Source organism: Marmota flaviventris, chromosome 9, assembly GCF_047511675.1.
Source record: "Marmota flaviventris isolate mMarFla1 chromosome 9, mMarFla1.hap1, whole genome shotgun sequence".
NCBI classification, from domain to species: Eukaryota; Metazoa; Chordata; class Mammalia; order Rodentia; family Sciuridae; genus Marmota; species Marmota flaviventris.
In genome coordinates, this window is record NC_092506.1 from 53,684,135 (window position 1) to 53,700,759 (window position 16,625).

Here is a 16,625-nt window from a genome sequence, read left to right on the forward strand (position 1 = left end):
CCACTCTTGTTAAGCAATTTGAGTGGGAGCAATGTAAGCTTTACTGAGAGAATGGGGAAAATCAATTAATATAGTGAGTTGGGTAAGTGGAAGTTAGTAAGGTATCTATTGTATTTTAATACCTAAACTAGTTTTTTAAATTACAGTGTGAATTCAAGACACAAATCCAAATCAGTTCCAAATAGAATAAAATGAAATCTATTTCCCTTCCTCCTGTGGTGCTAAAAATGGATATGTTTCTCAAGAATCTCTATCAAAGAAAATAGTTTTTTTAAAAATAAATAATATGTGGATAAAGAATGCAGAGAAAGTTGCTTTGTATTTTCTTCTGCCTAGAATCCTACCCTTGAGAAGAAATCTATGAATTTTTAAAATTCTCTCTTCCCCAATATTTTTAAACAAGACATTACTTTTTGTTAGGTGTTGAGTATACATGGATTAGTGTTAACACTCTTTAAATTATACATTTATATTATGATATATGTTTGGTATATTAAGATGAAACTTGAAATAAGAAAGTATTTCAGTTATATGGTAGAAATTTAAAGCTTTGCAGAAGGGTGTAAAGTGAAGTATGAAACTTTTACCTCTGCCCTCAGGTTCTCCCTCCTAGAGGTTGCTACAGTTTCTTGTTTCCTTCCAGATAGTCACGCGCACACAACATTTACACTTCCTAAAAACAATGCAAATGGGAGCGTATTAATTGTTTTGTACCTTGCTTCTTGCATTTAACTGTGTCATGGAGATGTCAGTATATACAGATTAGGTTGTTTTCTGAGAGCAGAGTATTGTGTGAAACATTTTGTACAATGTAAAAAAAAATTTAAGTTGTCAATGGACGTTTATTTAATTAATTTATTTATGTATTTACAAGTGGTTCTGAGGATTGAACCCAATGTCTCACACATGCTAGGCAAGTGCTCTACTACTGAGCCACAATCCCAGTCCCTGGTTTGTATAATTTTAATGGAAGTGTCTGTATGTAGGGGCAGTTTATGATTCAGTTAGTAATATGCAGGAGTTGCCCTGTAGTTTGCTAAGGAGGCTTATTTGTAGAGTGATCCTAAGTCTTATGTCATTCTCTGCATACACACAAGTCACAAAAATGTGCTGATTCTTCCTTTCTTACCACTATAATGGTGGTTGTGATCCCAATATACTTTGCGTTATCACCTTTTATTAAAAAGTAATTGCTTATTACAACATGATGAGACGGGACCTGTGAGAGAATCCAGACAGTTACCTGGAGCTCGTGTCTATAGTGGATTTTGATTGGCTGAAACCCTTTGGATGAAGCTGACCTTGAGCTGCTTATTGGTTTCACCTTATTGAACTGGGGGCACAGAGAAGGGCAATGGCAAAGAACGTGCGGATTTTATTGTTTCGACTGGTATACAGAAATAGGCTTTTGCATCGGGCACAGTGGTGCAAGCCTGTAATCCCAGTGGCTTGGGGGCCTGAGGCAGGAGGATCACAGGTTCAAAGCCAGTCTCAGCAACAGCGAGGTGCTAAGCAACTAGGTGAGACCCTGTGTCTAAATAAAATACAAAATAGGACTGTGACTCAATGGTTGAGTGACCCTGTGTTCAATTCTCAGTACCAAAAAAAAAAAAAAAAAGAAAAGAAAAGAAATAGGCTTTTGTTTATAACTCTTGGTAGTCTCAGCTTCCTAGTGTGGATGCCACAGATTTCTGGATCCCTGAGGCATTATTTATTAAGCTATCCTTGAAGGCGGGATGTTGCTAAAAAAAAAAAATGTAGAGGAAAAAAACCCACAACTAGACCAAAAAGGCCAGAAAATTTGAAATTTCTTATAATCTGTTAAACCAAACTTTACATGAAGGGAATGAGGTTAGCCTTGAAAGGGAGGGAGTATTATCTTTTACTCCCAAAAGAATTTTATTTCTGAGATTGCCACAGCCAAATGCATCACAAGAATTTCAAAGAGCATCTTCAGAGATTTCAGTCTGAAGCAAATAAAATTATCCACCCTACCAGAAACAAGTGGTCTGAGTTTCAAATACTAGATAACAGTCATCCTGAAGGGTAGGAGGAAAACTAGAACAAGATTTCTATACTATTAAACTTGCTTTTATGGAACAGAGAAAAGCCCTTCTCTTTAAATTCTAGTCTTCCCTGATTTGTGGTTATGGAGTAGATGTTCTCAGATCCTGCACTTCTGTACTGAGTAGAATATCCAGTGTCCAGAAAGTCTCACAACAATGGCATTTCAGGAACTGCCGTACTCTGTTGGTACACTGTGAGAAGTTACTGTCCCTAAGCAGAAATGTTAGGAATGCCAGCCACTTAAAGCACTATTACCTGTTTTACCGACTTGGTGAGGGAAGGAAGAAGCTTTTTGTAATTAAAATGACTTTTTGTTTTTTAATCTAGAAATTGTGCATATGTACACTGAAAGAAGGGAATTATTCTGTGGGATGTTTATTTAGGATATGTGTTCAAGACTCAGTGTATAAGGTATAGTGGAAGTGGATTTAAATATCAGTTGAAGGTTTTCTCCCATGCCTTTGCATTCTTTTGAAATATCTTTTTTTTTTGATATGTGCATCTTTCTGTATTTATTTATTTTTTTATTGGTTGTTCAAGACATTACAAAGCTCATGATATATCATCTTTCATACATTTGACTCAAGTGGGTTATGAACTCCCATTTTTACCCCAAATACAAATTGCAGAATCACATCAGTTACACACTCACATTTTTACATAATGGCATATTAGTGACTGTTGTATTCTGCTACCTTTCCTATCCCCTATTATTCCCCCTCCCGTCCCCTCCCATCTTCCCTCTCTACCTCATCTGCTGTTGTTCAATTCTCTCCCTTGTTTCCCCCCCCCCCCTTTCCCCTCACAACCTCTTATATGTAATTTTGTGTAACATTGAGGGTCTCCTACCATTTCCATATGATTTCCCTTCTCTCTCCCTTTCTCTCCCCCCACTCGTCTCTGTTTAATGTTAATCTTTTCCTCATGCTCTTCCTCCCTGTTCTGTTCTTAGTTGCTCTCTTTATATCAAAGAAGACATCTTTTGAAATATCTTAATTTTGAATTTTTAAAAGTAATTTTTTAGACATTGGTGGATCTTTATTTTATTCACTTATTCATATTTGGTGCTGAGAATTGAACCCAATGCCTCACACATGCAAGGCATGTCACTGATTCCTATTTATTTGAATTACCATTGAGCCACAACCGTAGCCCCTTAATTTTGAATTTTAAAATAAATTGTTATATTTAAGATTCTTAAGATGTTTGCTCTTGGGTAGATAGATTATTGGGGAGCAGTCCTTCTCACTAAATAGATTTTTGTGGTACTGGGGATTGAATTCAGGGCCTCCCACAAGTTCTCTACCTTAGCTCATTATCTTTTTTGAAATTGGTTTCACTTTTTTGTTCATGGACTCAAGTAATCTTACTGCATCAGCATCCTTGGCTGGGACTATAGACACACAGTACTAGGATCTCTGAGCTCAGTTTTACTCATTGATTGGCTATATCACTGATCTGTCAATTGCTTTAGTTTCCCCAAAGAAGCATATAGGTAGTTTCCTGCAGTGTACTCAAAACATATTTGTCTTTTTTCCCCTCCTTTTTTGGTGGTACTGGGGATGAACTCAGGTCTTGCACATGCACATGCATATGCAAGTGCTCTACCACTGACTTACCCATTTTAATTTTGTTTTGAGACAGTTTCTCTAAACTGCCCAAGCTGGTCTTGTATCCTCCTGCTTCAGCCTTCTGAGTAGCTGATATTATAGGTGTGTGCTGCTGGGCCCAACTTAAAATGTTTTGTTTTTTGGTGGTGCTGGGGATTGAACCCAGGGCCTTGTGCATGCAAGGCAAGTACTCTATCAACTGAGCTATATCCCCATCCCCTCAAAAATGTTTTAAATAAAGAATTTTAAGTCATTGATTCCTATTTATTTGAATTACTTATTTGGTATGTTTCTACTCAAAATACTATTGATACCAAATGTAAGAGGGTTTTCCTCATACCAATCAATTCTCCAACTTTTTAGACATAACAGTTTAATTAAATTCTGATACTGCTTGAAGTTATCACAGACCCCATACATAAAGGCCCAGTCTTACAAGACTACCCCCACCAGTGGCAAGTCAGGACCATCTGTACTTTTGACCTGTAGACTATACATTTGGGAGGTTCCCACAGCCCTCTATATGTATTTGATAATTTGCCAGATGGCTCACCAAACCCAGGGAAGTGGTTTACTTTTTTATGGGTTTTTATTTATTATGAGTAATGATACAACTCAGGAACAGCTAAATAGAAGAAATATATAAAGAAAGGTGTGGGGGATAGGGGCATATAGCCTCCATGCCCTCTCCCAGTGTTTTACCTCCCAGCACCTCAATATGTTTGCCACCAGATCTTTGAACTATCTTTCATGGAGGTTTTATTACTATGTAGGCCTGATTGATGAAACATTTGCTCACTGGTGATGAACTTAAATCTTCAATTCCTCCCCTCTCTCATAAGATTGGGGTTGAGATGAAATTCCCAGCCTTGGCTTTTCTGATGACCAGCACCCATCCTGATGCTATCCAGGTGACTCCCTGCTTTCCCCATCCCAGCCACCTCTGGTCATCTCAACATATAAAGTTTTCAGGGGTTTGTGAAGAACTGGAGATCAAGACCAAAAAAATATTTATCATGGTAATTAAAAGTTATTTACAGGTCATACTCTACTTTGATTACCCAGGAGCAAGGTTATAGACAGCTTTCAAAGCTTTATTACTGAGACTATTTTGGCTTCCATGCTGAGTGAAGATCATGACTACTATTGCTTTTCTTTTCTTTTTTTTTAATCTCATCTGTTTGTACTTAAGCGTATGCATGCAACATATCTGGGGTAGTATCTGGAGCAAGGTGCTATTTATTATTTCTGTTTATTTCCATACTAAATTTTATTACTAGCTGGGCCTGTGTGTGGGAAGGGGGTCGTACTGAATCAAGGTGCTATTTATTATTTTTCTTTATTTCCATATTAAATTTTCTTATTAGTTGGACCTGTGTGTGTGTGTGTGTGTGTGTGTGTGTGTGTGTAGGAATCTCTAAGTTATCTTTGACACCTACAAAATAGTCACATTGAGCATGTCCTTTCTGAAGTTTATCCTGATCCTTTGTAATGTGAAATTGCTTTGAAGGTTTTAAGTTACTATTTGAAAAGCAAGTACCTCATTTTTGACTGATTTGTGTGTGTTTCTTTCTTTCTTTCTTTCTTTTTTGACCCAGATTACCAGAGACTGATGACTGTGGCGGAGACGATTACAGCTCTCATGTTTCCTTTCCAGTGGCAGCATGTCTATGTCCCTATTCTCCCGGCTTCTCTCCTGCATTTCTTAGATGCTCCTGTTCCGTACCTGATGGGCTTGCATTCCAATGGCCTGGATGACCGGTCAAAGCTGGAACTGCCTCAGGAGGTGAGAGCCTGAGTTTTGGTGCCTCTCATCTAGGACTGGGTGGACAGAGGCTTTGGGATGAGCCCACTATGGTGTCACCAAATTTATTTTATTTTGGGGGACAGGAATACCTTTTCAGGAAAAAAGTACAAATAATAGACATTTAGCTCAACTTATTCCAGAGATATTTTACTATCTTTTATTACCTGATACTATAATCTCTTTTTTTTAATATCTTTTTAATACGCTTTTTCTTTTTTTGTATTGGGGATTGAACCTAAGGGCACTTTACCACTGAGCTACATCCCTAGTCCTTTTATTTTTTTATTTTGAGACAGGGTCTTGCTAGTTGCTGAGGGTCTTGCTAAATTTCTGAGGCTGGCCTCAAACTTTCAGTCCTTCTTCATTAGCCTCCCAAATTGCTGGGATTAGAGGCATGTGCTACTCACCCAGCATCATACACATTTTTTTTCAAACATGGTACTTTATATTTCCTACCAGTATGGTTATTGAACCCAGGGGTGCTTTACTACTGAGATATATCCTCTGCCCTTTTTATTTTTTAATTTGGAACAGAGTCTAGCAAAATTGCTAAATTAATGAAACAGATTGGGATTTCCTACCCCAGACTCCTGACTAACTGTGAGCCCTTACAAACCCAGGATATTTTACATACTTTTAAAACATTTATTAGAGACACGTTTTATTATGTAAAATTCTATAGCTAAAATACACAAAAGAATATCACAGTGAATCCCTGTGTTCTCAAAACCAGCTTCAATTGTTCTCATATGTTACGCTGAATTTTACTTTTTACTTCCTATAATTTTAAACAAATCCCATAGAATTTAATAACTACCTTAGAAAATAGATGCATATTGACAAGTCAGTGGCTTTCTTTTATAGGCCATAGTTGGTCTATAGAAGTTGATCTGATCATAGTGTTTCTTATGGTCCTGAGCCTGTTCTGAAAATTTCTTAGTTCAATACAAGGAGAGCTTGAGGAAATACTTTTCCTCTCTTGCTTCTGTTTCCTACTTCATTTTAAAATAGATTTAAGCATGTTTAGAAGAGATTATTTGGAAGCAGGAGATGTGACTCAGTGGTAAAGCACTTGCCTAGCATGGACCAGGCCCTAGGTTTGATCCCCAGCATCAGTGATACTAGTCTTGACTATTTGTCCCCTTATACCAGAGCCCCCACCCCGCCCCCCCCCAAAAAAAAGAAGAAATAAGCTTGCTTTATTTTTCATTTTCTTGGAGTTACCAGTAGAACTGGTCAACTTTTTCATATTTTATGGCTGATAAGAAACTGTATTTAACATCTTTAGCAATTAGAGAAATGCAAATCAAAATTCGAATGAGATTTTTATCTCATTCTAGTCAGAATTGCAATCATAAAGTATACAAACAATAATAAATGCTGGAGAGCATGTGGGGAAAAAAGGAATACTTTTACACTTTTGGTAAGATTGTAAATTAGTGCCACCACTATGGAAGTCAAAGTTTCTCAAAAGACTAGAAGTGGATCACCATACGATCTAGCTATACCCCTCCTCAGTGTTTATCCTAAAAAATTAAAGTCATTATACTGTAGCAATACATGCATACCTATGTTTATAGCAGCACAATTCACAATAGTCAAACTATAGAACAAGCCTAGGTATTTGTCAGTGAATGAATGGATAAAGATTGTGGGGGCTGGGGTGGTGGCTCAGTGGTAAAGTGCTCAACCTAGCATGCATGAGGCACTGGTTTGATCCTCGGCATCACATAAAAATAAACTAATGTATCCACCTAAAAAACTAAAGATAGGGGCTGGGATTGCGGCTTAGCAGTAGCGCACTTGCCTGGCATATGAAAAGCAACTGGGTTCGATTCTCAGCACCACGTAAAAATAAATAAATAAAGGCCTATCAACAACTAAAAAAAAATTTTTAAAAAACTAAAGATACATAAATAAATATTTTTAAAAAAGAAATTGTGGTATATATACACAGTGTAGTTTTATTTAGCTATAAAAGAAGAATGAAACCAGATGTAGTGGCTCACACTTATAATTCCAGTGGCTTAGGAGACTGAGGCAGGAGGATCATAAATTCAAAGCCAGCCTCAGCAATATAGTGAGGTCCTATACAACTTAGCGAGATCCTGTCTCAAAATAAAAAACGAAAAGGGCTGAGGATATGGCTCAGTGGTTAAGTGCCCCTTGATTCAATCCCTGGTACCAAAGAAAAGAAAAAAAAAGGAAAGAAGTTGAGTCACTTGCAGGACAATGGATGGAGCCTGAGAGCCTTATGTTAAGGAAGATAAGCCAAAGGGTCATGTGTTTTCTCTCATATGTTGAAGGTAAAGAGGAAAAGAGAAAAGGTGGGCAGGGGAATCTCATGAAAATCCAAGGGAGATCAGTAGAGTAGAATAAAGGGACCAGAGGGAAGAAGGAGGGGAGGAAAAGGGTAAATACTGGGAAATTATAGTGACCAAATTATATTGTTATGTCATGTGCATATACAAATATGTGCCAAGGAATCCCACTATTATGTATGATTATAATGTATCAATAAAAAATATGGGGAAAAAGAATGATTTTTTTTTTTTTTTTTTTTTTAAAGGCAGGCTTGGGAAGAACTTTGGAGTATATATAACTCTTGTTTCCTCCCTCCACCAGTTCTTTTTCTCCCATGCTGGGGATTAAACCCAGGGCTTTGCACATGGTAGGCAAGCACTCTACCATTGAATTGTATCCCCAGTAAATTCTAAATACTTTTTTTTGGAGGGGAGGATGATTTAAAAAAATACATACATATGTGTGGAATATGAGTAGGGAGACCTCTAAACAAGAGAATATTCTCATGGAATTGCTTAGGGACAAAACTTAATTGGGCATCTGGGTATCATCTTTGATTAATGCCCTGATAATTAGACCATATCTGTGATACTTTAAAACAAATGCATCTTTTTGCTCCTTTTCCTCTTTTCTTTGGTTTAGAATTAAAATGTCTTCCTTGGACTGGGACTGTAGCTCAGTGGAAGAGTGCCTTGCCTGTGGGAGGCACTGGGTTTAATCCTTAGCACCACATAAAAATAAACAAATAAGGGCTGTGGTTGTGGCTCAGCGGTAGAGCCGCTCGCCTGGCATGTACAAGGCCCTGGGTTCGATCCTCAGCACCACATAAAAATAAAATAAAGATATTGTGTCCAACTGAACTAAAAGAAATATACTTACATAAACAAAATAAAATAAACAAATAAAGGCATGCTGTACATGTATAGCTACAAAAAAAAAAAAAAAAATTCCATTCCTTTTTCTCTTTTGACTCACTCCTCAGAGGTTTGTGTTCTTTGGGGTAGAACAAAATTAATTAAAGAAAAAAAAGATCTAAATGATGGAGAAAACTATTGACTTGAGATACTGGATTTTTTGTGTACTTGTCTACTGTATCCATAATGTTCATGAAGAATAATATCAAAGACTGGAGAAAGAGAACTTTTTAGTTTTTGCTTTAAGCAAATGTATGTTTTTTTTTAAAAAAAATTTTATATTTTTAAATTTTAAAAAATTAGTTATACATGAAAGTAGAATGCATTTTGGCACATCATACATACATGGAGTATAACTTCTCATTCATGTGGTTTTACATGATGTAGAGTTACACAGGTCATGTAATCATGTATGCACATAGGGTAATAATGTCCAGTTCATTGTACTATCATTTCTCCCCCATGCCCCATCCCCTGCCTTCACTCCCCTCTGTCTAGTCCAAAATATCTCCACCCCACCCCCCATCTTATTGTGACTTAGCATCCACATATCAGAAAACATTTAGTCTTTGGTTCTTTGGGATTGGCTTATTTCTAAGCAAATGTATATTTAACATTGATATCTACTTCTAATTTATTTAATTCTGATTTTGTGAAGTCAGAATAAGGAATAATAAGAAATGATTGAAAGTTGAAGTTCAAGGAGGGATGTTACATGCATAATCTGATAAATAGGTTATTAACCAAGAAGGCAAATTTCTTAGTATACTTGGAGCAAGTTTTTGTTTTTGTTTTGGTACTGGGGATTGAACCCAGGGGCACTTAACCACTGAGCCACATCATTAGCCCTTTTTTGAATTTTATTTAGAGACAGGGTCTCAATGAGTTGCTTTAGGGCCTTGCTAAGTTGCTGAGGATGGCATTGAACTCGCCCTCCTCCTGCCTCAGCCCTGTCCCGAGCTACTGGGATTACAGGTATGTACCACCATGCCTGGCTTGGAGCAAGTTCTGTTCCCTCTAGGATCTTTCAACATTGGTCTTTGTGTGCTTCATATATGTGGAAATATGAAGAGGGTGCTTGGAGACCAGCAGTTTTCTTAAAGGGACTGTTTGACTACTTTTGCAGCATTCCCCATCACTACTATAGCCTTTATTACATGAGCTTTCGGTCTCTCCATGTGGATTGCTGACATTTGGATGATAGAATACCAGTGTGTGCTTCATAAGCAGTTCTAGGGTCTTGGAGTTCCATTTCACCCAGGTTTTCCCTCTGACAGTTAATATCCAGATACTTTTTACTTTGATTTTTAGTAGATAACCAACCTCTGGGATATTTGAATCTGTGTAGTCCCTATGGAAAATCCTAGACTGGGGAGAAGAGAACTGGCTTTCTAAAGGAGAGAAACACTATAAGGTCACAATAATGAAAGGAGAATGACAGTATCTTTGAAATACAATTTTAAGGTATCTCAGAAATGATAACATGTTTATGGTAAAAAAGTCAACAATAAAATAAAATTATTTCAAATTTTATTACCCAGAGATAACTAATTTCAGCATTTGCTGGACATCCTTTTTTTCTTTTTTCTTATACTGGGGATTGAACCCAGGGGTGCTTAGCCACTGAGCCACATCCCTGGTCCTTTTTATTTTTTATTTTGAGGCAAGGTCTTGCTAAGTTGCTGATAAGACTGGCTTTGAACTTACAATCATCTTGCCTTAGCCTCCCAAGTCTCTGGGATTACAGCTGTGTGTCACTGTACTCAGCTGGTGGACATCCTTAAACTGTGTGGTATCTTAGCCAGATGTAATGCTACACATCTGCAATCCCAGTTACTCAAGAGACTTAGGCAGGAGGATCACAAATTCAAAGCCAGCTTTAGCAACTTAGAGCAAACCATGTGGATCTTTAGACTCTGCTTTGAGACAGGATTCAGGATTTCACCTGGGCTTGTGACAGGGTCCATCATCAGGGTAGCAAGGTAGGACAAACTTGTTTTCTAAAAGGGACTTCCTCCAGAGGGATGAAGAGTGTACATTTCCTAGCCCCCCAGATCAGAATTCATCAGTTGTGGGGGCTGGGGTCCTGGCTCAGGAGTAGAGCGCTTGCCTAGCACGTGCAAGGCCCTGGGTTCAATCCTCAGCACTACATAAAAGTAAGTAAATAAAATAAAGATATTAAAAAAATCATATTTTTTAAAAAAAGAATTAATCAGTTGCTGCCCCATCTTTGCACATCAGAAGTATGAAAAAAGCCCCCTCCCCCGCCCCTTTTCACTAACACATAGCACTCAACTGACCCTGAGCAAGTGAAAGTGTTGAGCTGTTTTTGTGAGGAAGCATCCTTTGTTCTGTGCTTCTCTTTGTTTTTTTTTTAAGAACATTTTTTTTTGAGAGAGAGAACTTTTAATATTTATTTTTTAGTTTTCGGCGGACACAACAGCTTTGTTTGTATGTGGTGCTGAGGATAGAACCCGGGCTGCACGCATGCCAGGCGAGCGCACTACCGCTTGAGCCACATCCCCAGCCCTGTGCTTCTCTTTGATGCTCCATTGTCTGAATCTAGGAAGGAGTTATTTCATCCACAGCCATGTCAGGGAAATAAGCAGAGGATATTAGAGTAAATATTAGATATTAGTATTCTGTCTTGGTTTTTATTTCTTGCCCTTTCTTAGAATACTTCTTAAATAGCTAACCCCCAGTAATCCGAATGGTGAACTTCCCTTCAGACATAAGGATAGACTATTGGGAGAAGCTGGCTATGTTTTTTTTTTTTTTTTTTTCATGGGGGGTACTAGGGTTTTAACTAAGATGCCCTTTACCACTAAATATATGCCCGGCACTTTTTTATTTTTTATTTTGAGATAGGGTCTCACTAAGTTGCTTAGGGCCTTGCTAAATTGCTGAGGCTGGCCTCAAACTTGAGATTCTCGTATCTCAGTCTCCCAAATCGCTGGGATTATAGGTGTGAGCCACTATGCCTGGTGCTGATTGTGATTTGGCGTTAGAAACTCAGGGTTGAGAAAAGGGCATTGTGACCCTTCACAGGAAGAGATTTGGGAGATTTTTATGGGATTTGGGAAATTGATATGGTCAATTCCCCAGGTTGTCCAGGTCTTCCCATGGCTCCTCCAACAATAAAGGAGATTAACAGAAGAAAACTGAACACTTGGGGTTTAGTACATTTTTAGGCTATTGCTTCTCCCCAGAGCTATTATGCAGGAGTGAGGCTCTTGTCAGCTAAGGAAAGGGGTACCCAAGGAATTGGTTTATAAGTTGCTTCTGTTTGCCATAATTCTCTATATGCTGGGAGAAAACAACATGAGGCTTGTATGTACTTAGAAATTAAATGACCTTCTTTTTCTGTTTGCTCGCTCGCTCTCTCCCTCTCTCTCTCTCTCTCTCTCTTTTTTGTACTGGGGACTGAACTCAGGGGTAGTCAGCCACTGAGTCACATCCCCAGCCTTATTTTGTATTTTATTTAGAGACAGGGTCTCACTGAGTTGCTCAGTGCCTCACCATTGCTGAGGCTGGCTTTGAACTCGTGATCCTCCTGCCTCAGCCTCCTGAGCCACTGATCCTGGCTCTCCGTTTGCCTTCTTACTCCTTCCTCTTTCAACCCAATTTTGCGAAGGATGACTAGTGGTATCTACTGGAGGTTCCTATTTTATTTTCATATAGTCCATCTTTGAAATGTGTCTGAGCTGCTTTCTTGAAACCTCAGCCACCTCTGACCAGGGGATATCCACAAATGTGGACTCATCATTTGGAGTTTATAAAATTCTTTATAGACACTGTATATTTGGTTCACAGCAATGGGAGAAAAGCCAACTAAATATTGTTGAATGGATTTAGTTTTTAGCTTCCTCTACATTTCCTTTTAGAGAAATTGCTTTTTTTCTTCCAAAGAGAAGAGAACCAAGTGGATTGATGATTGCATTGTATGCCTCACTGGTGGTCACAATGTCTTGTTCTGATAGGTGTATGGATAAGACCTGTGAGGCAGGTGATATGACAAGATGAGTTCATTCTATTTTTTAGTATCTTTTTTGATTACTTGGCCTGACAACATTTATAATTTTAAAACATTAAAAGGAATGAATAAAAAATAGCTAATTTTTGGACAATAAGTATTTATTTGAGAAAGGCAGCAGAATACAACAGACAATAGTATGGCAATATGTAAATCAATGGATGTGTAACTGATGTGATTCTGCAATCTGTATACGGGGTAAAAATGGGAGTTCATAACCCACTTGAATCAAAGTGTGAAATATGATATATCAAGAACTATGTAATGTTTTGAACAACCAACAATAAAAAAAATTAAAAAAAAAAAAGTATTTATTGGACCCTTTAACCAGGTAGGGCTCAAAGTTTTGTCCTTGTAAAACTCTAGAAAGTGAAACTTAAAGAGATTCTTCTAGTCTTTGAATTTTTTGAGACAAGATTTTTTTTTTTTTTTTTTTTTTTTTTAGTTGTATGTTGGCAGGCAGACTAATTTATTGACTAAGTAAATGTTTATGGAATGAAACATGCAGGACCTATAAAACATACAGTTTTAATTAGCTTGAAAGTTTTTTAATAGCTATATTAAGCTGGTCTTAATCATGTTACCCTCCTGCCTCTTCTTTCAGAATATGATTTATTGGCCCGGGGATAAACAGATCAACAAAACAGCATTTTGATATACAATTGGAGATATCATATCAAAGGAGAGACTACTTAATGATGATGCTAGAAAAATTGTGTATTATGGCTTGAATCTAGAAAGCCCCCCTAAAAGTTTGTATGTTGAAAACATGGTCCTCAATGTAGCAAGGTTCAGAGGTTGAGTGGCAATGATTGGATCATGAGGCCTCTGACCTCATTAGTAAATTAATCCATCTGATGGATTAATAATTTAAATGGATTTACTGTGAGGTGATGAAAACTATAGGTAGGTGGGACATGGCTGGAGAAAGTAGATCACAAGATTGGGGTGTGTGTGACTTGGGGACTCTATCTGTTCTTGGTGCATGTGCATGTCTCTTTCTCTCTCTCTCTCCCTCTCTCTTCCTTTTCTCTCTCCTTCTCTCTCTCTTCCCCCTCCCTTCCTCCCTCTGTCTCTCTCTCTCTCTGTCTCTCCCTCTATTTTTTTTTTCTGCCATCTGCTAAACAGTTTTCCTCTGCCTCACCCTCTACCATGATCTTTCTTCCTTGAAGCCAGCCAACTATGGACTGAATGCTCTGAAATTGTGAACCAAAATAAATCTTTCCTCCTCTAAATTGTTTTTGTTGCGTATTTTAGTCACAGTGACAAAAGCTGACTAACAAAATAAGGGGAAAGTAAAAAGGATCTATATCTCATATCTCATGCCATAACGTCATGCCATAACAAAATCAATTTCAGATGGATTAAAAAAGCTTAAATGGGGCTGGGGATGTGGCTCAAGTGGTAACGCGCTCGCCTGGCATACACGGGACGCTGGGTTAGATCCTCAGCACCACATAAAAATAAAGATGTTTATCCACGGAAAACTAAAAAATAAATATTAAAAAATTCTCTCTCTCTCTCTCTTAAAAAAAAAAAAAGCTTAAATGTCAAAAGCACTTGTTTAAATCTTCCAGAGAAGAAAATGTCTGTGAATACCTTTCTGACCTCTGCATAGAGAAACATTGTGTAAACAAGATACAGAAATCACTACCCATAAAATAGATTGGCATATTTGATCTTCTTATAAAGAAAAAAGATATCTTAAAGATAATAGCTAGGAGAAAATTAAATAACATCTAACCCATGAAGAGTTAGCATCAAGAAAATATAAAGAACTGGGTGTGGTGGCATACGCCTGTAATCCTGGCTCTAGATGCTGAGGCATGAGGATCATGAGTTCAAAGGCAGCCTCAGCAATTTAGAAAGGCCCTAAGTAACTTAGTAAGACTCTGTATCAAAATTTTAAAAAGGGCTAGAGATGTGGTTCAGTGACTAAGCACCACTGGGTTCAATCCTCAGTTATACCCACCCCCCAAAAATATATATATAAAAGAATTATAAGTCATTAAGAAGGTTAGATGAGCAACACAGTAGAGAAATGATATAAAATATGAATAGGGATTGCACAAAAATGTACATTTCTTAATTTCATCAGCAGAGAAGTATAAATCAAATGTACCATGCAATACCATTTTATTCTCCTTTCATTGGCAAAATTTCAAAAGTGTGAGGATACCAAGTTTTAAAAGGATTTTGAATCTGTAGGTTGCATTAGAATGCTGGTAAAAATATAAATTGTTGCAATCACTTAGGAACACAGATATCTTACTTTAAAGTTGAACATTTGTATATACTATGTAACACAGTGTATAGGGAAAATGTTTTTCAGGAATAATGGGGAACCATGTTAAGTAATGATCTTGAGATAGGAAAGACTTTGACATGTTCAAAAAGATTAAAGAAGAATGAAGAAGTTAAAAAGAATGAAGTATACGACTTATGCAGGTTCCCATTAGAGGTATAGGTGAGTGACTATGAACTTGCAATCCTCCTGACTCAGCCTCCTGAGCTGCTGGAATTACAGATGTGCGGCTAGAAGCAGTCTTAAAGCCAAAAGAAAGCATAGGAATCATCAGGATCAGCCACAAACATTAGGCGTTAGAAAGTCTAAGTTGCAGTTGTTCTTTTTGCTGACTGTAGAATTCATGAATTTATCAAATGTTTAAGGAGAATATACTATATGTAGGGCTGGGGTTATAGCTCAGTGGTAGTGCGCTTGCCTAGCACACGTGAGGTACTAGGTTCAGTCCTCAGCACCACATAAAATGAATAAAATAAAGATATTAAAAAAAGAATATACTACATGTTAAATTTCTGTGTTAGATGCTTAATATCTGTAACACAATATCCTCACTACTCTCTAACATGAATGATTTTAATTTTATCTCCATTTTATTGCCAAGGAAAAGGAGTCAGGTTAAGTAACTTTCCTTAAATCTCACAACTAGAAACTGTCAGGTCTATCTCATCTGAGCCCCAACTTCTCATATATTCCTGTTTCAGGTGTATCCTCTTCCCTCTCTTTTCATTATCCTTTATAAAACTTCTTCCTTGATTTTTCGGAATTGTTTGCATGATTCCTCCTGTTTTGATTTCCAGGCTAACCTCTGCTTTGTGGACGTTGATAACCATTTCATCGAGCTACCAGAGGACTTGCCTCAGTTTCCCAACAAATTGGAGTTTGTCCAGGAAGTCTCTGAGATTCTCATGGCATTTGGCATTCCCCCTGAAGGAAACCTTCATTGCAGCGAGAGTGCCTCTAAGTTGAAAAGGCTCCGGGCCTCTGAGCTTGTCTCTGACAAGAGGAATGGGAATATTGCTAGTTCCCCTTTGCATTCCTATGAGCTCCTTAAGGAGAATGAAACTATTGCCCGGCTGCAAGCCTTGGTCAAGAGGACTGGGGTAAGCTTAGAAAAGGTAAGATGCTGAATTTAAGTCTTACAAATTTCATTTGTGCTTGAATGCTGTCCTTGTTGAGTAAGGTGTGGGATGATAAAGCACCCAGTTCGGCACAAGGCATGTTTGTGTACAGTAAGAGACTGATTCAGCTCTAGAGTAAATGTGGTCCTGGCAAATGCTACTCAAATCAGAATCTGGATAGCTTCTCCAACACATGTTAAGGAAAGCCTGCTGCAATTCTGTGTGAGAACTATAGCAGAGTAACTCCATTGGAGAGAATGGTGGTGGTAATGATCAGAACTTTTTTCAAATTCATTGCCCTATGAGTTTCACAGCAACCCAAGGAACTTAGGACAGGTGTTAATTGTTTTATAGCTGAAAAAAGCAAACTTTAGAGAGCCCAAATGGTTTTGCCTGATTCAATGCCTAGCAAATAGATGAGCTGAGGCCAGAACTGGTCCTCTTGAATTCTAATCCTGTGCTCTTTC

The 16,625-nt window shown here is 37.8% G+C and overlaps 1 protein-coding gene across 2 annotated transcripts in view; it reads left to right on the forward strand.

The window, feature by feature from the left end:
- Positions 1-16,625, forward strand: part of Dennd5a (DENN domain containing 5A) — an 86,298-nt gene that overhangs the window by 38,841 nt on the left and 30,832 nt on the right. For both annotated transcript variants that reach the window (XM_027942433.3, XM_027942432.2), the window contains exons 5-6: positions 5,276-5,463; positions 15,838-16,155. In XM_027942433.3, the coding sequence (XP_027798234.1) occupies positions 5,276-5,463; positions 15,838-16,155 (506 nt within the window). The remainder of the gene's footprint in view (positions 1-5,275; positions 5,464-15,837; positions 16,156-16,625) is intronic.